Source organism: Mesoplodon densirostris, chromosome 1, assembly GCF_025265405.1.
Source record: "Mesoplodon densirostris isolate mMesDen1 chromosome 1, mMesDen1 primary haplotype, whole genome shotgun sequence".
Taxonomy (NCBI): domain Eukaryota; kingdom Metazoa; phylum Chordata; class Mammalia; order Artiodactyla; family Ziphiidae; genus Mesoplodon; species Mesoplodon densirostris.
Genome location: NC_082661.1, coordinates 222,629,308 through 222,653,014, shown reverse-complemented (window position 1 = coordinate 222,653,014; position 23,707 = coordinate 222,629,308). Strand labels below are relative to the sequence as shown.

At 37.0% G+C, this 23,707-nt stretch overlaps 1 protein-coding gene across 6 annotated transcripts in view; it reads right to left on the bottom strand.

Annotated features, from left to right (window-relative positions):
- BANK1 (B cell scaffold protein with ankyrin repeats 1) overlaps positions 1-23,707 on the bottom strand; it is a 330,740-nt gene that overhangs the window by 287,330 nt on the left and 19,703 nt on the right. For all 6 annotated transcript variants that reach the window (XM_060095040.1, XM_060094993.1, XM_060095029.1 and 3 more), the window contains exon 2: positions 7,330-7,728. In XM_060095040.1, coding sequence (XP_059951023.1) covers positions 7,330-7,708 — 379 coding nt within the window. In that variant the 5' untranslated portion in view covers positions 7,709-7,728. The remainder of the gene's footprint in view (positions 1-7,329; positions 7,729-23,707) is intronic.

Genomic DNA, 23,707 nt, shown 5'->3' with positions numbered 1-23,707 from the left:
TTTGAATGTTCTGTAGAATTCACCCGTGGAGCTGTCTGGTCCTGGGTTGTTTTTTGTTTTTGTTTTTAATAGTTTCAATCTCCTTACTACTAATCAGTCTATTCAGATTTTCTATTTCTTTATGACTTAGTCTTGAAAGATTGTATGTTTCTAGGAATTTATCCATTTCTTTTAGGTTGTCCAATTTGTTGGCATATAATTTTTAGTGGTAGTCCCATGATCCTTTGTATTTCTGTGGTATCACCTGTAACTTCTCTTTCATTTCTGATCTTATTTATTTGAGTTCTCTCTTTTTTCCTTGGTTAGTCTACCTAAAATTTTTCGATTTTATTGTTTCAAAGAACAGTTCTTAGTTTCATTGATCTTTATTTATTTATTTATTTTTTTGCGGTACACAGGCCTCTCACTGTTGTGGCCTCTCCTGTTGCGGAGCACAGGCTCCGGAAGCGCAGGCTCAGCGGCCATGGCTCACAGGCCCAGCCTCTCCGTGGCATGTGGGATCTTCCCGGACCGGGGCACGAACCCACGTCCCCTGCATTGGCAGGCGGACTCTCAACCACTGCGCCACCAGGGAAGCCCTCATTGATCTTTTCTATTGTTTTAGTCTCTAATATATTTCTCTGATATTTATTATTTCCTTCCCTTTACTAATTTTGGGCTTTATTTGTTCCTCCTTTTCTAGTTCCTTTTAGGTGTAAAGTTAGCTCATTTATTGGGGATTTTTCTTGTTTCCTGATGTAGGCTTATTTTGCTATAAACTTCCTTCTTAGAAGCATTTTTGCTGTATCCCACAGATTTTGATACATTCTATTTCTGTTTTCATTTATCTCTAGGTATTTTTTATTTCTCCTTTGATTTCTTTGATGACCCATTGGTTGTTCAATAGCATGTTGTTTAATCTCCAGGTTTTGGGGGATTTTTTCTCATTTTTCTTTCTTGTGATTGATTTCTAGTTTCATACTATTATGATTGGAGAAGCTGCTTGATATGGTTTCATTCTTCTTGAACTTACTGAAACTTATTTTGTGACCTAACATGTAATCCATCCTGGAGAATGTTCCATGTGCTCTTGAAAAAAAACGTTAATTCTGCTGCTTTTGAATGGAATGTTCAATATATATATCTATTAAGTCAATCTGGTCTAATGGGTCATTTAAGGAAAGTGTTTCCTTATTTCTTTTTCTGTCTACATGATCTATCCATTGATGTAAGTGCAGTGTGAAAGTCCCCTACTGTTACTGTATTTCTTTCAATTTCTCTCTTTAAGTCCATTAATATTTGCTTTATATATCTTGTTACTCCTCTGTTGGATGCATATACATTTACAAACGTTGTATCTTCTTGCTGGATTGACGCCTTTAGCATTATGCAATGCCCTTCTTTATCTTATATCACAGTCTTTGTTTTAAAGTCTATTTTTATATCCATTCAAGCACTCTGTGCCTTTTGATTGGCAAATTTAGTCTATTTACATTTAAAATAATTATTGATAGGCATGTACTTATTGCCATTTTGTTCATTGTTTTCTGTATGTTTGTGTAGTTCCTCTAACTTCCTTTCTTCTCCTCTTTCTCTCTTTCCTTGTGTTTGGTAGTTTTCTTTGGTGTTATGCTTAGATTCATTTGTCATTTCTTTTGTGTATTTACTCTTTTTTCCTTGCTATTACTGTGAGGTTCACATATAAAATTCTAAGTAGGTGCCTTTTTAAGTTGCTAGCAACTGCAATTTGAACACATTCTAAAGCTTTATCTCTTTATCCACCCCCCCAACACACACTTAATACTTTTTTTTCCACTGTGACAAGATAATGGTTTATTACTGAAAGAAAAATGGCCTTCCAAATCCCAACACACTTAATACTTTTGATGACACATTTTACATCATTTTATTTTATGCATCCCTTAACTAATTATTGTAAATTTAGTTAATTTTCCTACTTTTGTCTTTTAACCCTCATTCTTTTTTTTTTGTATGTGATTTTTGATCCACTACCTTTATTTTATATTTACCTTTTCCAGTGAGAATTTTATTTTTGCATGTTTTCTTATTATTAATTAATGCCATTTCTTGTCAGCCTAAAGAAGTCTCTTTAATATTTCTTATAGGGTTCATTTAGTGGTGATGAACTCCTTTAGCTTTTGTTTATCTGGGAAACTCTTTTTTTTTTTTTTTGCGGTACGCAGGCCTCTCACTGTTATGGCCTCTCCCATTGTGCAGCACAGGCTCCGGACGTGCAGGCTCAGTGGCCATGGCTCACAGGCCTAGCCACTCTGCGGCACGTGGGATCCTCCCGGACCGGGGCATGAACCTGAGTCCTCTGTGTCGGCAGGCGGGCCCTCAACCACTGCGCCACCAGGGAAGCCCCTATCTGGGAAACTCTTAATCTTTCCTTCCATTCTGAATGATAATGTTACTAGGTAGAGAATTCCTGGATGGGAGTTTTCTCCTTTCAGCACTTTGAATGTCATGCCATTCTCCCTTCTGTCCTGTAAAGTTTGTGCTGAAAAGTCTGCTGATAGCCTTATGGAATTCCCTTGTATGAAACAAGTTGTTTTTCTCTTGCTGCTTTTAGAATTCTCTCTTTACCCTTAATTTTTACCATTTTAATTGTAATGTGTCTTTTGGTATGAGTTCCTTTGTATTTCCCTTATTTGAAACTCTCTGGATTTCCTAGGCCTGGTTGTCTGTTTCCTTCTCCAGATTAGGGAAGTGTTTCAGCCACCATTTCTTCAAATAAATTTTTGGGCCCTTTCTCTCTCTCTTCTTCTGGGTTTCCTATAATGCAAATATCAATATTCATCTTCTTGATGTTGTCCCAAAGGTCCCTTAAGGTATCTTCACTTTTTAAAATTCTTTTTTCATTTTGCTGCCCTACCTGGGTGAGTGTCATTGTTTTGTCTTCCAGCTCACTGATTCATTCTTCTACCTCATCCAGTCTACTGTTGAACCCTCCAGTTTATTTTTCAGTTCAGTTATAACTTCTGTTTGGTACTTTCTTGTATTTTCTCTCTCTTTGTTGAAGTTCTCACTGTGTTCCTCCTATCTTCCCCTGAGTTCAGTAAGCATCTATATGACCATAACTTTGAGCTCATTATCAAATATAGCTTATTTCCATCTCATTTAGATCTTTTTTTGAAGTTTGTCTCATCCTTTTTTTTTTTTTTTTTTTTTTTTTTGTGGTACGTGGGCCTCTCACTGTTGTGGCCTCTCCCGTTGCAGAGCACAGACTCCGGACGCGCAGGCTCAGCAGCCATGGCTCACGGGCCTAGCCGCTCCGCAGCATGTGGGATCTTCCCGGACCGGGGCATAAGCCCATGTCCCCTGCATCGGCAGGCGGACTCTCAACCACTGTGCCACCAGAGAAGCCCTGTCTCATCCTTTTGATTGGAACATACTCCTCTTTTTCCTCATTTTGCCTAATTCTCTGTGTTTCTATGTAATAGGTAAATTAGCTATCTCTCCCAGTCTAGAAGGAGTGGCCTTACTGAGGAGACGTCCTGTGGGGCTTAGACATAGTCTTTCTTTGCCAAGAGAGCCACATGATCAAGAGATGCCCCTGTGTGGGCTTTGTACACCTTCTTGTTGTGGCAGAGCCACACTGCTACAGCACACTCATGGGCAGGGCTAGCCCTGGCCTGGCTTTAAGGACTAGCTGAGGTACAGGGGTAGGTGTGGCTCTCAGCAGGGTTTGCCCACTGGTGGTAACAGGTCAGGAGAATTCAAAAATGGCACCTACCAGTGCCAGCATTAGAAAGGTAGCCTGAGATGAAAAAAAAAAAAAAGCTCCTGCCAGTGTCTTAGTCTCTGTGGAGCATCCAAACTGGTTCCTGCCTCTCTGGCAAATGCTTCAGATGCTTTAAGATTAGTAAGTGGGTACCCTCTCCACTCCACTAATGGCCTCTCCATTAGTAAGTGAGCTTTTCGATCTGGTATTTTTGCACTGGTTTTCATGTCGAGTGCATTGTTTGGGAGCCCTTTATGAGCAGGTTTTCTGTTTCCTACAGTTCAACAGTTTTCTTGGACATATTCCCTGTTGAGCCAAGTGTACTGTCCTTTTACCCTTTGTTGTAGAGGCTCTGTTCATCCAGTTTTCAGGTCCCTTTCTTAAGGAATTATTCCATATATAGTCGTAGATTTGTTGGGTTCATGGGAAAAATTCGTTTAGGATATTCCTACACTGCTATCTTGAACCCTCCCAAATTTCAGATTATGTAATTTTGACAAGACTACCACAGTAGGGCTTCCCTGGTGGCGCAGTGGTTGAGAGTCAGCCTGCTGATGCAGGAGACACGGGTTCATGCCCCGGTCCGGGAAGATCCCACATGCCACAGAGCGGCTAGGCCCGTGAGCCATGGCCATTGAGCCTGCACATCCGGAGCCTATGCTCCACAACGGGAGAGGCCACAACAGTGAGAGGCCTGTGTACCGCAAAAAAAAAAAAAAAAAAAAAGAATGGTTCCAAAATCAGATTTCAAAAAGAACTAACAAACATAGCTTTCACTAAGGCTAGGGGCCATGCCTTTTTATATTGTAGACATGATGCAATAGTTTCAGGTAGAAGCATCTATGGAAGTGGTTTGGTTCCAAAAAGCAGAAAAAGTGAGGCTAAATGAGGAACTATATAGAAAAGACATATGTGTAGAAAGTAGTCTATATCTGTGAAAACAAACAGAGAAGTAAAGTCTTTCATTGTGAGGGGGAGAAAAAAAAAGAACAAACAACAAAACCCACATTTTCTATCTCCCTTAGCTAGACCAAGAAAAACTCACTTTGTTCAGTGATACAAAAGAAAAACTGGACCAGCACAGGATCTATATAAAGATGCTAAGAGAAAGAGAGAAAATCAATTACACATAGAGAATCACATACTAAAAACATATTGCCATAAAAAAAGTGGAAAATTGTGACCAAACGTTTCACCGTGAATTTTTAAAATGTAATGAATTGCAATCACCTTTTTAAAGCAATTATGTAGTGCAGAAATACAGGGTGTCAAGGTGAGGTTGGTAAGATAAGAGCAAGAAATGCATTGTAAGTTTCCAGGGCTCAACTAAATGTTACAACAAAAAAAGTAAAAGCAACATAAAAATGAAGGAGAAATTTGAAATAATACAGGGGAAGAGAGAGTACTGAAAGCACAAGAAAGTAGCAAGGATTGAAATGATAAATACAAGCTAAGCAAATGGATATTGATAAAGAATCAAAAAGAATTAGAGAGAAATTGTAGGGTATATTACAGACAAAAATAAATCCAACATACATGTAAAAGGAATCCCTGAAAAAGAAAACCATAATAATAAGATAGAGCAAACATTTAATGATATGAGTCAAGAAATTGTTCCTGAAATAAAAGAATATTGAATCTACATCTTGGGGCAAAGACCCCCTCAAAAGAAAGGAAAATAAAGACAAAAAGTAACCACATCCCTGGGCAAAACGGTCCCGAACAGTCAGCACAAGGATAACACTCTAGTGAAGTCACTAGTCTTCACATATAAATGAAGAATCCTTTAGTCTGCCAGGCAAATAAGAATTCCCTAAATTCTACAATGTTAGAAGGAAGAAGAGCAACATGGTCAAACTGCACTTCAAGTATAAGACAAGAGACAGACACTTTGGAAGATGCAAGATTTCAGAAACATTGCTTTTCCTCAGGAATCTACTAGCGGTGACTTTCATCCGAGAGTTGGTTAAAAAACAATAACAAACTTGACAGCAATGTAAGCTCCTGTTGGAAGCAAATCCTCCCCAAGTGAACACTGGAACCTTCAGGGGATTATAGCTCCAGACAGCTTGACCACAACCTCTGGAGATACCCTGATCCAGAACCTCCCAGCTAAGCTGCTCCTAGATTCCTCAGCCATAGACACTGTGATAGCATCACTGTCTGAAGTTGCTAAAGTTTAAGGTAACTTGTTATGCAACAACAGAGAACCAAAACAAGGCTTAAGAAGTATTGAATTTGAAGAGGCTGGAATGCTGGAGAATAGGGAGAGGATTTTTTAAAGAGAGTTGCTGATGTGCTGTGAGTCCCACCATCCTCCACAGGGAAGACTGAGGGATATCGTCATCCTCAAGCAGAGGGACAAGGGTTTCTAGTAGAGCCTTTGGGACTGACAGGTGATCTCTGGCTTTACAGGACACCAAGACTCGTGCTAGACCCATGCTTGGAAATGACTAAAGGCAAGAGGCTGTGATGCATTGCTGCTCTGAGGGCAGGATGGTGGTGGCTCTATTTGGATTGGCTTGTGTGCCCAGAGTTTGTTACGGCAGAAGAAAAACGAATGATTTTACAGACAGATGTAGGCCAGGTGTGAGAAAGGGCCAGCAGGGAGATATCTCAGTGACTTTGACCAAAAGAAACATATGAAGAAGCTGTAGAAATTAATATTAAGACTCTCTATGGGGTGGGCCACCACAACTAGGATCTTAGAGGACAGGAAACGTTTGTCTCATTAAGGAGCTGCAGGTGAGACACCCCCAGGGAATGAGGGATCTCCACAGAGCCCAGAAATATGCTCCAAGAAAAAGAGCCAGCACTTAATATGTGATGTGGCCAGGAGAAGCTAAGAACTCCACCTCTTTTCTGTGGGAGAGGAAACCCTAGCTGGAACACTGGAAGTTAAAGGCAAGAGGCAAGGTGAGCAAACCAGGCAAGCAGCTGAGAACAGCACCCCTCCCACACCAAGGCTGAAGCCCTGGGGGAGGGAAAAGCTTTAACACTAGGAAGCTTCAGAGTTTTGACTATTACATGAAACTAATTAATTAATGAACAGGTCCCTGTGTTCTGCCCTTTAACGCAATGCTTCAATGATTAAAACTAAATTTGTTATTTAAAATTAATGAAAATAACAGTATATCATACCACAGTAATGATATCATACAATTATCAGCACAAGGGAAATTCTACAGTTCTATAATAACTCAGACCTTCAAACCTTGGACTGCTACTGAGTGGTACCAATAGTAGGGTAGACAACATTGACTCAAGCCTCACTACTTAACTAAGAAATCAGCTTCCAGAACCAAACTGACATATAACCTAGCATACCATATTTGTTCTACCAAGTATGATCTCATACAGGCTGCCCTAAGAAATATAATTTTAAACCATTTTTTGAACAACTGATAAGCCTTGACTGGAATAAAGCTAAAAATTAAGAACCTTCATGCATTTTGAGGAAAGTGTAACATACCATTAAATAAAGTTGGCTTTCATTTTTCTTTTGTTAATCCCAACATCAGATATTCATTGATTCAAAAAACTTCAGATTTCTAATTATAAAAATAAGTAAATAAAAACAAACAAATAAGGTTTGGCAACACTACCTCTGAATATGATACTCTGGATTACAGAGATGTAGTCTTCAGGCTCCTGCTCAGTTGAGATCTCCCATCTGCCTCCAGAGATATTTAATAATTTGTAAAGATGATCTGAACTCTTCATCCCACACAGCAGAGTAACCACACTTTCTGGTGAATGCAGTATGTTTTCTAGAAACTGACATTTCTTTGAAGATAGGTTTTGAAGCAGGCTATTTGATAATATCAAAAGTTTACACTTGTAAGAGTTTAAACTTAGTAATTCCAAATCCCGAAGAGAATAATTCTCCAAGTGATATAACAGGATTGCTTCCCTTTTCACAACATGTGAAAAAACTTCTCTCAAGTACAAAGCCCATTCTTCAGCATCTTCTTCATATATCATGATGATGTCTTTTGCATTTTCTGGAAAGGAGAAAATAATAAATTAATTTTCTTATATTTGACATGCTAACAGCAGGTTATATTATTATTTTTCAAAGAATTAAATGTACTCTTTAGGGAATATATTAATTTGCTGATACCAGAGACCAATAATATAATTCATATTGTCCCCATCAGAATCCTATGGGAGTAAAGTAATCCTTCAGATGCAACACAGAGTTATGCTCTGTGCAAGGGTACACTGTACTCACTGCACAAATGTTAATCTAGGAAGCTCAACAGAAATAAATCAGAGACCTTGAGATAGAATGGAAAGAATATTCTGTGGGATTAGGGATGCTGGGCTACTAGGCATGGCTCTGCCAGTAACCACAAAATTTTACCTAGATTATGGTACTTAATTCCTTTCAGCCATCGTTTCTTCACCAACTAAATGAAGGTTTAAAAAAAAAATAAGCCCTACCTAATGAATTGGATTATTCTGAGAAGAAATAAGACAATTTACATTAAAGGACTTTAAAATCCTTCTTCCAGGTAAAGATGGGTACATCAAGAGAGATTACATAACTCCATGCCCAGAAAACCAACAAAATAAAAAATGTTTTAAAGAAAAAAATTCAATAGCAAAAACCAAATAAAGGGGGTATCACCTCATGCCATAAACTAAAAAGTTGTTGTTGATGAAATAAATCGGAGGTTCTGGTGAGGCAGTACTAATCCTAAACCTATCTCACACCCTAAACCAGCACTGATGAAAAAACTTTTAAACCACCAAAACCACCAGGGTGGTCATGAATCTCTTCCCCAGCTGGAAACTGATCGGGGGTGTCTGCAGAAGCAGGAAAGGCTGAATCCTAAACAAGCCAAGGCTCAAAGCTGAGTCAGTAAAGCCAGTCAAATTGCACAGGAACTCAAGAGCATCCCTAGGCATTGGAGAGAGGCCTTGCGGACAGGGTCTCATTAGAGACTACAATCCACCACCTCTAACTTGAGAGTCACACGGACAGATCTTCTTCTCCTCCTCTTTTCTCTCAGGCCATAAAAACTGACTGGAATGTAGATTTTGTCTTTCAAACTATAGCTTGGATGGAAAATAAAAAGTAGCAATTAGGGAGGGGAATTTAAGGAATAATTTACCCACACAATATTAAGCAAATAGAAAGCCTAGACTGAGCTAAGAGAATCATGAGCAAGATGAAAGGATTAGCAATACAAATTCATAGTTATTGAAAGAGATGATGACGACAAGATTAACAATAATAATATGATCATCATAATAATGAAAGTTACACAGCATGAAAAGACTAGCAGAAATCATAAGCAGGGAAGAAAAACACAAGAACAGTCCTCCACAGTATTAAAAAACCACTGATTAAATAAAACCAAAGTTTAAAGACATAGTGATTTGATATTTTTAAAAGAATCATTTGAAAGGGTATAACAAATAGATAAAAAGACAAGTTGAGAGCCAAAGCAATACCATTGCTCAGATAATAAATTAGAAAAAGCAATGACTAGATTAGACACAGGTAATATTTACATTTCGGGCCTCAAAGTAAAGCTTCATATTTTCATAGTAAACACAAAAAGAGAGAACAAAATTAAAGCAATTGGTGAAAAATCTGATATATATGGGTAAGAGCCAAAAAAGGAAAAGATTCAATATAAAGATAATCCAAAAACCTGAAGTAGAAGAGAACAAAAGATGCATTAAAAGTTTTAAAATAGGGCCTCCCTGGTGGCGCAAGTGGTTGAGAGTCCGCCTGCCGATGCAGGGGATACGGGTTCGTGCCCCGGTCTGGGAGGATCCCATATGCCGCGGAGCAGCTGGGCCCGTGAGCCATGGCCGCTGAGCCTGCGCGTCCGGAGCCTGTGCTCCGCAACGGGGGAGGCCACAACAGTGAGAGGCCCGCATACCGCAAAAAAAAAAAAAAAAAAAAAAGTTTTAAAATATAATTTTTAAAATCCTTAAAATACGGAAAACTGAAACAATTCTATGGAAAAATTGTTAGAGAAAACATCTTGATTAAATTTCACTTGGTTTAACGATTATTATAAAACCTCTACATATATCTAGGAAAGAAAAGCAAGTCATTCAAGAGGAGAAAAATACTAGGTTGGTAGATTTTTTCAGAGCACTTTCAAAGGCATATTATAATAAATTATAAAACCGCTCTTACAAAAATAATTTTATAGTGTATTCATACTACAGAATATTGCACAGCAATAAAAAAGAATGAACCACTGCTACATGCAACATGGATGAATCCAAAGATATAATGTTGACTGAAAGAAGAAAAAGTATATACTGAAGGACTGTATTTATTAAAAGTTCAAAAATAGAAAAATAATTCATGGCAATACAGATCAGAATATTTGGGAGTGGGATTAATGAATGGAAGCAGATAAAAGGGAGCCTGCTGAGGTTCTGAAAATGTTCTATATCTTGATCTGAGTGGTTGTTACACAAAGTATACATATATAAAAATCTGTTCATCTGTATAATTTAGATTGTGCATGTAAATTATATGGCAATTAAAAAATAAATTAAAATATCAGAAGAAAAAAGGAAGTTTAAGGATGGTAGCTATTCAAGAGGCATAGGGACTTATAATAGATGAACAGAGCATTTTGGGAGGGAGATCCAGAGAAAATAAAACAATCGTAAGATTGTATCATATATTTGAAAATTTGAGAAAAAATGCTAACAGAAGTTTGACAGTTCTGACTGGACATTTTGAAAAAAATTAAAGATAGGTACATTATAATCTTTTACATGTAAAATACAAAAGAAAGAAGAAAAATTAATTGCAGAAAAACAAAGCAAAACAAAACAAAAAAGAAAGCAGGAGCATTATATACTATTTGGATCAACAGTGTGAATGTGTACATAATCATTGTATGGACTGGATATTTATGTCCTCCCCCAAATTCCATGTTGAAATCATAACCTCCAGTGTGATGGTATTAGGAGGTGGGCCAATGGGAGGTGATGAGGTCATGAAGGTGGAGCCCTCGTGAATGGAACTAGTGCCCCTATAAAAGAGGCTCCAGAGAGGTCCCTTGCACTTCCTGCCACGTGAGGTCACAGAAAGAAGTCAGCAATCTGCAACCCAGAAGAGGGACCTCACCAGAATTTGACCTGCTGGCACTGTGACCTCAGCTTCCAGAACTGTGAGAAATAAATATTTTATTGTTTAGGCCATCAAGTCTATGGTATCCTGTTAAAGCAGCCTAAATGGACTAAGACAATCATAATAATGTAAAATATGACTAATGATTTAACTACAAGTTGAGATTTAAATATACTAGAGAATAAGGAAAGAGTCTGATAGACTAATAGATTGAAATCTTTATCCAGCATATTACAGAAAACAACAGGTAATAGAATTAGTAAATCAAGAAATAGTAGTATAAATGCATCTTTTAGAAACATGGAATAGAACAACAACAAAATTTGAAATAATGAGGTTCTTAAGGTTCCCATAGGGAATGGAATTGTGTCTGGGGAGGGGGGGAGCAGAGAACTGCTGCTTTTCATTATAGGTGTTTTATCATTGTTCAATATGCCTGTGTAACTATAATCAAAATTTAAATAAAGAAAAAAAACTCAGTCAGCAAATAGAAGAACCAAAGTAAGCAAAATGAAAATGTAAAAACTTTGGAAAAAAGAACACGTGGTAAGTTGAATACATATACATATGGATCAAAGACTAAGAATCAAGGGGATTATGATGGCACTACAAAATGCAAATGTTAAAAATCTTGATGAAATGAAAGTATCCATAGAATGGGAAAACTGAGTATTTGTGGAGGAGAAAGTATAAAACACTAACATCATCTCTCATAGAATTCAGCTATTTAACACTGCCTAAATTTGAATAAAAAGTGACTCAATTCTTCTACTATTTTTTGTATCATCATTTTTCTTAAGCAATAATAAACTTGGAAAGTATTCCGAGTAAAAAAAATTTTATCTGAAAATGAACGTCCTTTGGTTTTACTTTATATTACTTTAAAATAAGTTATTTTATTTAAAAAAGAGCACATAGAGTATTTCTCACTTTTAAATAACCCTGCCCATCTACTCAAAATACACCATAGTTCCATTGACTGTTAGCAACAGTTGTATATGAGAGATAAAATTTTGAGAGAGGTATGATTTCCTTTTTCTTACTCTTCCATACAGCTTATATTTTTGTTGTAAAATTGTATTACTGTATAAAACAAAGTAATCATTCTTAAAAATTTTGTTTGTAAGGTATTATCATGAGTACAAAGAACAAAACACCAAAACTCTTATATTCCACACTTACCTTTCTCACTCTGGATATAGAGCATGTATTTTCTAGACCACTGATGTACCAATTACCACCACAACGATTTTGAGAGCTTTTGCATTTTTATTGAATTATCTATATCTTTTCTCATGATATAAATAGTATCCCCAAGGAAGATGCTGCCTCTTTCAACTCACTGATTCCTACACAATGCCTAGCACAATTTTTTGAACAGATATTCAACAAAAATTTAAAAATAGATTTACATATACAGAATGAGAAAAAAATATCTGGCAGAAAACATATGGGAATCATACACGAGTTGTGTAGGAATCATCAGCATATTTCTGCTATTCTCTATGTAGTGTTTCACCTAGCTTCAATGCTAAATAAATAGTTATTGAACAAACACAAATATAGTGTCATAATTCAGTATTTTTATGTTTGAGGAACAACAGAGGAAGAGTTTTCCTTATATTCCATACAGCCAGAGTAAGCTGCTGTTTAGTTATAAAATAATCAGGGTAAATATAAAACTAATAATAAACTATTGAGTGCTTAAAATAAACTAGGACTCTTGTTGTTTTATACATATTATTTCACTTAATTCTCAAAATTTACCCTTTTAAGGTACTAATGTTACTCTTATTTTACAGATGGGAAAACTGAATCAGTACCGGAATTGGGACTCCAACGCAGGCAGTCTGACCCTACAGTCTGTACTTTTAACCTTTAACAGTAGAGGCCACAGTAACATTATCTAAAAGATTAAAATAGATTCTTTGCAGTGATATGAACTAGATTAGTCTCTATGAAGCAGCCTACGAGTTAATATCAAGTAATCAAAGTATGTGAAAGCTCACTAGGACTCTGGTTTCCCATCAAGGAAAAAAGAGGAAATAAACCATATACTCCAAGAGTATCGTTGTCTATGAAGAACTCACAGAACTTCCTTCCTGACTCTAAAACTTAAATCAATAAAATTATACATTAGGCTATGAGGATGTATTGAAGTACAGGATGAATACTGCCACATTATATGGTTGGATATCACACTACCATAGGAAGAGAACCATAGGAAATCAATTCTAAAGACAATCATAACCTATCTTTCAAAACTTCCCAAGAAAATTAGACAGGAAGTCTCTCACATACTCTATGGCCATTTTTTCTTGTGCTGAAATTGTGCCTTCCTTTAAAATTTATATTTGACTTGTACTTAGTAAACTCTGACAGTTTTCAGAAATTAAGACTAGCATTAAATGTCAGCCCTTTCTTTTCTATGGATTAAATGATCTCAGGCTTTTACTCTTTAATTTTCTCAGATATTATTTATTGAGATGTTCCATGTACCAGGTATGTTCCTAAGCATTTAACATGCACTACTTCATTTAATATTCATAAAACTGTATGGAGTTGGCCTTGTTATTTTTATTTTACTGATGATCACATTGATTAACTTGTCATGGTTATGAAGATAGTAATTAGTCTTTATGTTACCTTCCAATCTTTTTGTATGAAAGCATGTTGGGTCAAAATACAAAAAATTAATAAAGGGGCCTTATTCTAGAAAATGGCTTGGCCTTGAGTAACATTTACATTGTAGACTCAACAATAGTTCTCTATGATTTCTCAAGAGGAGCCTACTGGCCTTGCAATGCACTTGTTTTATACACTTAAACTAAATCAAACCTAAATCATTATTCTGCTTGTTTAAGGAGGATTACTGTCATTAATGTTGGCCAGATTTTATAGGCTGTGAAATGAAACAATAAAGGATGAACCTGAAATATAGAAGCACGGAATGTTCATTCCTGGAAAGCGTCATCAAGATAAAGGGAAATCGTTATTAAAGATGCCATTAAGGTCTGCAAATAAATTATTTAAAATGTAAATCTCAAGTCTAGCAACGTAAAGGACAGCTTATACTACAATGGTAGGAGCAAAATAGATCTAACTACTATAAAGTGTTCTTTCAGATTCCATAATGATGCCTTATTTATTTATCTTACAAAATACTGAACAAATCTCCAAGCTTGAAGAAAATGTGTATTAATAACTGATATCAAGAACTGTTTTTGCTCTGAGAATGAATTATACTACATATTGCCAAAAGAATGAGACTGGCCATATATCCAAATCCTTCCTATTATATATGCACAGCTCAGATTGGCAGATTTTCTTCTTTTTGAATAAGATCCCACCTCTTACCCATGTTTGTGCATAATGGAGAAAGATGGCATGATGCACGTTTTCAATATTATATTTTGCCAACTGGTAACCAAAGTGCAGAAGAAACAAAATTACAAAGAAATGAGTTATAGCCATAACGGACTCAGTAGTGAAAACATGAACATTAATCTTCATCTAATCACACACAAATATATATCATTACTCAAATTATATAGTAAATATAACTGAATTGGTCTTACACTCTAATTTGTACTCTAACTAGTACAACAGGGGAACAAAACTGAGGATTTTCCAAAGGTATTAAGGGAGCAAAATACACTATAACTCATATTTCTCCTCCAGGAAAGTTGATTAATTTCACTTATTCATAGTGGCAAAAAGTACCAGGTGTTTTCTGTATATTTCTGTGTAGCAGATACTGCTGATACACAACCCACATCTTCCTGGCCCACTAGCTTCAGCTTGATGCTCAGCTATTAAGCACGCTGACCACTTCCAACCTCTGCTCTGCTGCCTGAGGACTTTCTCTGGAGCTGAGGGAGCTTCCTCAGCCCGTGTGTCTGCCTGGCAGCTCAGAAGTGCTGGGGATTTAGTGCACGGAGGGCTGGGAGGCAACACTCAGTCAATGAGGGATGGAAGTCAAGGTGTAAACAGGTCAGCTTCCCCATCCCTCAGTGGGACAATTCTGAGGTTTGTTCTACACAGTAATTAGAGGATTCCCAGTGGTATTGAATTATAACTGCTCATCACATTATTCTGCTTATTAAAATACACAGTATCGGCTTTTCTCCCTTTCTTGTCTCACATTCCCAATTCTGTCACTAGTGCTTCATGGACTCATCTTTAAATAAACTGCTTGTACTCATGTCCATTTCTTAGGGTCTTCTTTAGGGGAAATCTCTATAAACATACATGTTAATTAACTTAGTTCTTCTTTTCAAATACAGGAAGGTACCAACACATTTTAAGATCACACTTTTCAGCTATGGTGAAGAACAACGACCAGCAAAAATTATTTTTATACAAATGCAGACCTTCCCCTTTCTTTTTCCTTTTCAGATGCAAATAAATGCTTCTATGCTTCACAGAACAACCTTGAAAGAGAATTTTTTTTTCTTCTTTTCTGTAGAGAAAGCATGGCGTGAACTGTTACAGGATTATTTTGCAAAGACCTCCTCCTACACCTTCATATATAAACTACAAATGTTCAGCTCCCACCTCTATCACTTTTTATCACTAATACAAATTGTTAATAGTTCATTTAAAGAATTATAAACATAAAAGATACTAGATCTGTAAGGAGGTTTTAATATGTTTCAAACTTACTTAGTTCAAATTTATGGAATTCTATTTCTGCAATGTCCATACCCTCTCCCTCCTTTTACTGCCATTATAGATTACTGAATTGGACAACACTGACCATAAGGCAGCCTATTATTTGATATTCCTCTAAGAAAAGAATACTGTGATCAAATAAACTATGATATATTACAAATTGTAAGATGAATTCTGATTTCAGAGAATTTGACCAGCCTAAAACAAAAACACATTATCAGAATCAATTAAATATGGGAGTAGTATCATCTCACACAGTATCTTAGGGGCTTCTCCTTTCTCCAATTCACACTCAAGAATGATCTCCTGGGACTTCCCTGGTGGCTCAGTGGTTAGGAATCCACCTGCCAATGCAGGGGACACAGGTTTGAGCCCAGGTCCGGGAGGATCCCACATGCCGCATGCCACAGAACAACTAGGCCCGTGCACCACAACTGCTGAGCCTGCGCTCTGGAGCCCGCGAGCTACAGCTGCTGAGCCCACGTGCCACAACTACTGAGGCCCGCGCGCCTAGAGCCCATGCTCCGCAACAAGAGAAGCCACCGCAATGAGAGACCCGCACACTGCAGTGAAGAGTGGGCCCCTCTTGCCGCAACTGGAGAAAGCCCGCATGCAGCAACGAAGACCCAACGCAGCCAAAAATAAATAAATTTATTTAAAAAAATATTGAAAAAAAAAAAGAATGATCTCCTTAGGACCTGAATATTTTCTGTGATCTCTCCAGACTGATTTCTTCCCTATGGATTCCATCACCCAGGCTCCCATGCCCACTCCAATGGAAAGCACCATCAGAACACCAGAAGGTGAGAGAAAGGAATGATAGGGTTATTTATTGGTCCTGTCACTCACTCCCCCATTCTAATTTTAGCAGTGGCCATTTTCTTTTGTGGCTCTTCCATGGCCTTTCTTCCGTGGTTCCAATTTTCATGCATCTCTAGCAACCATCTTTCCTCCACTTCCCTCACTGGCAGAGTAAAGGACTCCTTGCTTATTCTTCAAATGCTTCACTATCCCTCTTTGGGTTCTTCAGCCCTGCACATATTAATAAATAATCACTTTATTAAATTCTTTCAGTTAAAAAATCTTTGATGGTGGCACTGTTTCTTGCTGGGATCCTAATAAATACAGGTACTAGGAGTGACCGCAGGAAACAGACTCTATAAGATGGATTTTGAAATTGGATTGCTTTCCTAGTTGTGGAGAACACAAGCAAGCCCTCATCAAGGGAAAACAGTATGCAATTATGGCATGCAAAAGCACCACAATGACATAATGGTATAATTGGATGGAGTGTCAATGGAGGGGAAAGTTTTAGGAGATAGAGCGTCTGTGGTGGCAATAGGGATTACAGGTATGGAGGGGGCTGGTATTTGGCGTCTCTGTCCTAGAGAGCATGCATTCACACAAAGACAGAGCTACAATTCCAGTAGCAGGCAAAACCCTCCAAATGTCCCTAGATCTTTTTTAACCAAGTGAACCTGTACTCCTTGTAAAAACAAATAAACAAAAACAAAATAAAATTAAAAGTTTTCCGGAACTTCACTTGAGGCAATTGCCTTACAAGCTATGTCAACTTTTCTCAGTAACCATGCCAGCATCCCTCACTGATTGCCTTTAATATCAGTAACTAAAGTTAGATCCCATAAATGAAAGGAATATTCTAGAGAAACTATTTCAAACACAGAAATTATTACAGGGCCTTGCCAATATATATCAGCATGAGTCTGGAAAGTATGTATGGAATGGATTTTAAGAGTTATTAGACCAAGGAGGGCAAAACAGAGGACTGAATCCAACTGAACTCATCAATATGAATATTGATATTCATATTGATATTTGATATATTTATATATTGATATATCAATATTCATACTGATCTATGAATATCAATATTCATACAGGAGTCAGAATGTAATGTGTTATCTCAAGTACCTGAGTGGCATTAACAGTCGATAGAATGTATAATTAAAGCTTGGACTCTGTAATGGCCTACAATCAATGCGATGACAATGCTAGAACTTGCCTACCATGATGGTGAGAAGAGGTCAAGGAGGCATATTTTTTCTGTAAAGGGCTAGATAATAAATACTTTAGGCTTTGTGGGCCACATAGGATATCTTCACTTTCTTTCTTTGTCCCTTTCTTTCTTCCTTCCTTTCTTTCTTCTTTCACCTCTTCTCTCTTTCTCCCTCTCTTCCTTCCTTCCTTCTTTTCTTCCTTCTTTTTCTTCTCTTCCTCTTCTTTTTCTTTTCTTATAACTCTTTAAAGTGTAAAAACTATCCTTAGCTTACAGGCTCTACACAAATATGCCACCAGCTGGATTCTGCGTGTTGGCTATAGTTTGCTGACCCTTGCTCTAGAGGATTCTGACATTCCCTTCACTAAGCATTAAGAAATTCAATCACGAGAAGCTCTGTACTGTCTGTCCTCTGTAGCCTGTAGACAATGATGAGAATTGGACCTCCAGATTGAACTTTTTGATGTCAGTGGGGGAATAATGAAGTCTGGATTGGTAGAGAATAAATGGCAGCACTTCATTATTACAGGCAATTTAAGTAATCAAAGCGTTTTTCACTGCAGGGATCTGTCATGGTAACTAATTGATCTGAGGGTCCTTAGGAATAAAATATCTGCATAGCCTATGAAGGTTTGATTTCACCTTTATAAACAAAACCATTCTAGGTTTGAGTGCAGAAACTGACTTAAGTTGCAATTGTGGAGATTCACAGCCTCCTATCTGGTTTATAGACTCAGAGCCCTTCAACTTAGGGAAGACCAAGTCCCTGTGAGAAAGGATTCTTCTTCTGTGCTGCTAAACATGTATACAACAAATCTTTCCCCAAGCATTCCCCAGAGACTTGCAGCCATGTATACTACCATTTTCATGGACCCAAAATGCCCAACAGAACACTGGTAAAAGGGAATTTATGGAAGTCAGGTGTAATGATAAATAACTTCTTGCCTTGGGGGTGTATCTAATCATGGTTCCAGTGGGCCCATAGAGATATCCTGTGGGTTTTTAAAGCCTGGAATGTATGTGGCAATACATATACATAGCAAATGGCAGAATCCTTACAGAGAATGAGGATATTTTGGGAGGAAGGGAAAAAGTATGTCTCTGGAACTGTTAAACCTCAAAATAGTAAACTAAACCAAATACTACGTGCCTTGGGTCTGAAAATATATCGGCACTAGGCCAAAGTGAATGGTTATTGCATTACAACACTGGAACCCATGGTCGTCCCTGGAAGAGAATGGTGAAAGGAAATTCTCCCAGATGGCAGAACTTTGGGCAGTATCTCTCACTGTCCACTTGCTTTGAAGAAAAGGCCTGAACTATGGATCTACTTTGAGTAAAAGAAGAAAGAGTAGAAAAGAATATGCTCATTTCATTAACCCTAACTAGGTTACTAATTAAGAAAATATATCTTGGAAACATGAGACTACAAGTTACTTTTTCTCCATGCAGTGATATCCTTATATTCTTTGTGGCTTATACAAAAGCAAGTTAGATATACACCACATTAGCCAATGCAAATTTTATCAATAATAAAGACAATATTCGATTTCCCCTCTGCTTTATTCTTTTTGTCTTATTTCTCAGTTGCGTAATAACTTAAGCATTGAAGAAGGATATTTATTGTTCCATCCCCAACTCCATCCTCAATACAAGTCCCTGACGTTTTTTTACTGAAGTGTCTTTGTCACCCATGTTAAGCAGCCCAGCCCCCAAGCACAGAAACTGTTTTTAACCATACAGTCTAGTTGTGTTTTATCAACAGGATGCCACAAAGACCAGTGACAAAACCAGACTGAACTGGCTAGATTCAATATAGTGGGCAAAGCAGGCTGCAAGTCACTGCTTTCCTAGACTTCGTTTCTCTCTGTGTTTCCATACCAACCCCTGAGAGCTAAAGGACACTTTCCCTGATTTACCTCTGTGTTTGTTTCAAAAGTACCTGGTGTTTGGCAGAGATGTTTTGCAGCTGTACGTTGAGAGATATATGCTTTGAGAGATATACAGTGGTCAACCGCCCGGAACCAGCTCTGACTTGACCACAGGGCCGTGCCTGCACAGATGGAATCTGAAGGTGTCTGAAAGTTACCTTTGCTTCATTACCATGCTACGATCTCTGCCCAAAGGAGGGATTTGTGCTCTGCCAGGCACAACAGATGCCGTGTTTACACACGGAAGTAACTTGGAAGCCTGTGCGCGCCCAGCAGCCCCCAGCTACCCCCAGGAAATCTCCGTCCCTTTTCTAAAGCCCTGATGATCTGTCTGCCTCCTACCCCTTAAAATTCCCTGACTCCCCTCCCCTCTCTCTAAAGGGGAGAAAGTGCCTTTAGAGCATGAGCTCCCCTTCTCCATTCCCATTCAAGCCATTGAATAAAAGATGCAAGAGGGAAGAGATATGGGAACATATGTATATGTATAACTGATTCACTTTGTTATAAAGCAGAAACTAACACACCAATGTAAAGCAATTATACTCCAATAAAGATGTTAAAAAAAAAAAAAAAGCTTGTCTTGCTCGCACCAAACTCAGTTTCGTTATTGGCAGCTGGAACCCGAGCAGGAAAGAATTCGCTGACCCAAGCCAGAGGGGCTTCAAGGCAGCTACAGGGGAGCCTCGCAACTAATCAGGTAACAACGCTTGATTGTAAATGTGCCACATTTCAAAGTAACATACACTGAAATTCCATTCAATTGTAATAATATACAAAGCGCATTCACATGAATATTACGATATGTTTTTTTGCTATTCATAGTGTTACAGTTTTAAGAAAAGTATTTTAACTCAATTTAAGTCAGAAACAAAATTTTAAACTTGAGAAGACACAAGCTAGAAAGTTTGAGAGAGTTGCCCAAGGTCACACCAATGGTAGGTCACAGAGGCGAGCTTAAATCCACATCATCTACTGCCAACTCTGATTTGGGTATCAAAGCACACTGCAGGCAATGTTACTGAGAAAATGAAATAAAACTGCAGTCCTTTCCTTGGGCTTTTCAGTGGACAGAAGCACATGATCAGTTGATCAGATTAAAAAGAGAATTGACTTCAGTTTCACTGGCAAATCTAATTTTGCTGTCCTCGTTCGGAGCAGGAGAAAACTGTGTTGGCATTCCCTTGTTTCTTTGTCTCCCTCACTTCCCATCTCTACCTCTTCTTTACAAAACACAAGATGGTGGCAATGGTAGGAAAAAAGAGCCATGATTAATTAGCCATGGCTAATCATGGCTTGAAAGCAATGACCAAATAGTTTATAATTTTCTTTCTGAATTCCTTTCATGAAAATGAATGCGTTTTTGTCACTATTACTGAAGTATATAAACCAAGGACACAGTAAATACACTCCATGTCCTCAATCTTTAGTGGAATCGTGCAACTTAATTATACTGGCAAGTGTTTATCAGAAAGACACTAATGTCTTTCAACAGTTTTATTATGTGTAGAATTACATATGAGGTCAAAATATAAGAATATAACTGAGTAAGAGCATACATTTAGCAAAACCCTCTGTGGAAAGTTTATCTTAAAATTCACATTCTTCTGTGGGCATTGTAAAATATCTTAGAAATGGCTAGAAAAGTAGAATACATGGACATACTGAAACAAAGAGGAGAATCAATTTCTGCTCATTCACTGAAAGCAATACCAGCAAGCATATAGTCCCCCACCCCTTCCTGATGTCTGCATCCTCCTGTGACCATTCTTGACCAGAAGGGAAATAGCAGACAGAGCAAAGTATGTCTCCTACCACTTGCGGAAGCAATCCAAGGTCTATCAGGGCATATGCTCACAGTAAACATGAGTTCTGTGTAGAGATCAAACAATTGCAAGTGATCAAAATACTGGGGGGCCTCTGTAAAAGTCCTCAACTCCATTACAGCACTTAGTAACAGCCACACTGTCCCATTGCAACTTCATTCTTTTCTCATCAAGGGCCTACTTGCCTCAGATCCACTTTGGGAGTTTGATAAAATCATTATTTCCTGGGACTGGTACCCAGGAAAGAATCATCCATTGTGCAGCTAAACACTGGGAAAATTCTTATGTCCACTCAAGTTTGAAAATTGCTGTAGAGTCTTTTTTATGCTGTTAGTATTTCTAGTACCATACTTGATAATTACAACTCAAGTTTTGCTGATGTAAAAAAAGAAAATGAAGATTTTAGTCTTTCCTAATGAGGAAAAAAAAAATCCAAGTGGCTTATAATGTTATTTACTAAGGAACTAAATGCATGTGCATAATTCAATTCACTAAAATCATTAACTCGTTTGCTCAAAATCTGTCTTATTTTACCAAAATGATTTTTGTTTGTCATATGAGGGCCAAATCACTTATTTCCAAACAAAGAACACAATATTTGAAATTATGTATCTAAAATTTAGATTGCAATTCTGAAATGAACGTGATGTTTATGATGTTTATCCAAAACCATAAAAAGTAATATAGATAGTGATCGGGGCAGATTTTATAATATAATGTGTGGTTAAGTAAAAGCAATTTTAAGAGTATTCTACTTCATACTTTTATAAAAATTGCTACTTTACTGTTATTAATTCTCATGTACCAGGTGTCATATTAGGAAAATTAACAGCCTAGAACTCAGGCACTAACCAGGTTACAAAAGCTAACATTTAAAAAATTAATGTCCAATTACTTTACCTATAGCTAACATTTTGTACAAGATTGAATTCTAAACTCTTTTCTGAACTGAAATAATGAAGCATTGAGAATTCCTGATGGAACTGCTTTCATTAATATTCAACATTTGGAAGTGTATAATATAATAAGATCTATGTATAAATTCTTATAAAAATGTAAACTACTAGACAAGGAAAGATGATTTTAGAAAATGAAGAACTGGGAAGAATTATTACAATTTTTTCTATATTTCTTCTCTCATTAAAATGTATAAGGATACTTGTCCATCAAAAACTGAAGCTCTATATCATATGAAAGTTTTAAACACAGAGCTATGTCAAGAATATATGAATATAAATGTTTTACATTTATTCTTAAACAATTTTAGTAATCTATTTTATGTATTGAATCTGGTTGCTTAATTACTTACACTTAAATATAGTGTAGAGAAAAAGCTATTCAAATACTGAATTTTCCCTTATATTTTTTCTCTGAGCTTGTAAGAGTAAGATAATATTAGTATCTAAAAATTTTACCAGTTGAACTTGAGGAATTCCTGTATATTAATATAGCTTAAAACTGTAAGCAAAGTTGAAAATCAGCAACAGATACTTGAAAATATAGACACAGTTGGAGGGTACAGTTCTTTCATTGGAAATTCGTAGTACTTCTGGACAGTCATATTTAACAAGACATCATCCTTACCCCTCAATGATCCTGATCCTCACTACTCTAACATTCTATAGTTCTCTCTCATCACCTGGATTTTCAGATCAGCTATTTTGAAATTCAACAGGCTAATTTACCACTATTATCTGTAAGTACCATAATATTGATTTAAAATGCCTCAATATCAATTCCCTAATCACTTATACTTTTTATATGTTTACTTAAAAATCATTTAATGATTATTATAAAAAACAATTGTTCAGGCGCTTCCCTGATGGTCCAGTGGCTAAGACTCCACACTCCCAATGCAGGGGGCCCAGGTTTGATCCCTCGTCAGGGAACTAGATCCCATATGCCGCAACTAAAGATCCCACATGCCAAAACTGAGACCTGGCGCAGCCAAATAAATTTTTTTAAAAATTGTTCAGATTTTAAGAAATATAAAGATTATGAAGCATAATTCCTACCCTTAATGGGATTTATGTACTAAAAAAAGGAAATGGATCTTTACAAGTTACCTTAATACAAGGTAGTTTATTTTAGTATTTCATTAAGACTTGTGGCTGAAGAATCCTCTTATTTGTCCTAGGGTTAATTAGAAACACAGTCTTGGAAACAAAGTGCCAATAAATCCTTAAGTATCATAAAATGCAGGATTGAACAATTTACACATCCAAAAAAAATCTAAATTTTAAAAAGTCTCTGACATAAAAAAAAATCTGAAAATGTATCATGAATCAATATGCAAACCACTGTGAACAGTATAAAACCATACATAAAATGTGAGCTCTTTCACATATGTACACACGAACTTACAATTCCAGGCAAATATTATCAATACTTATTTCTTAGTGAAGGGCTGTGGTACACTAT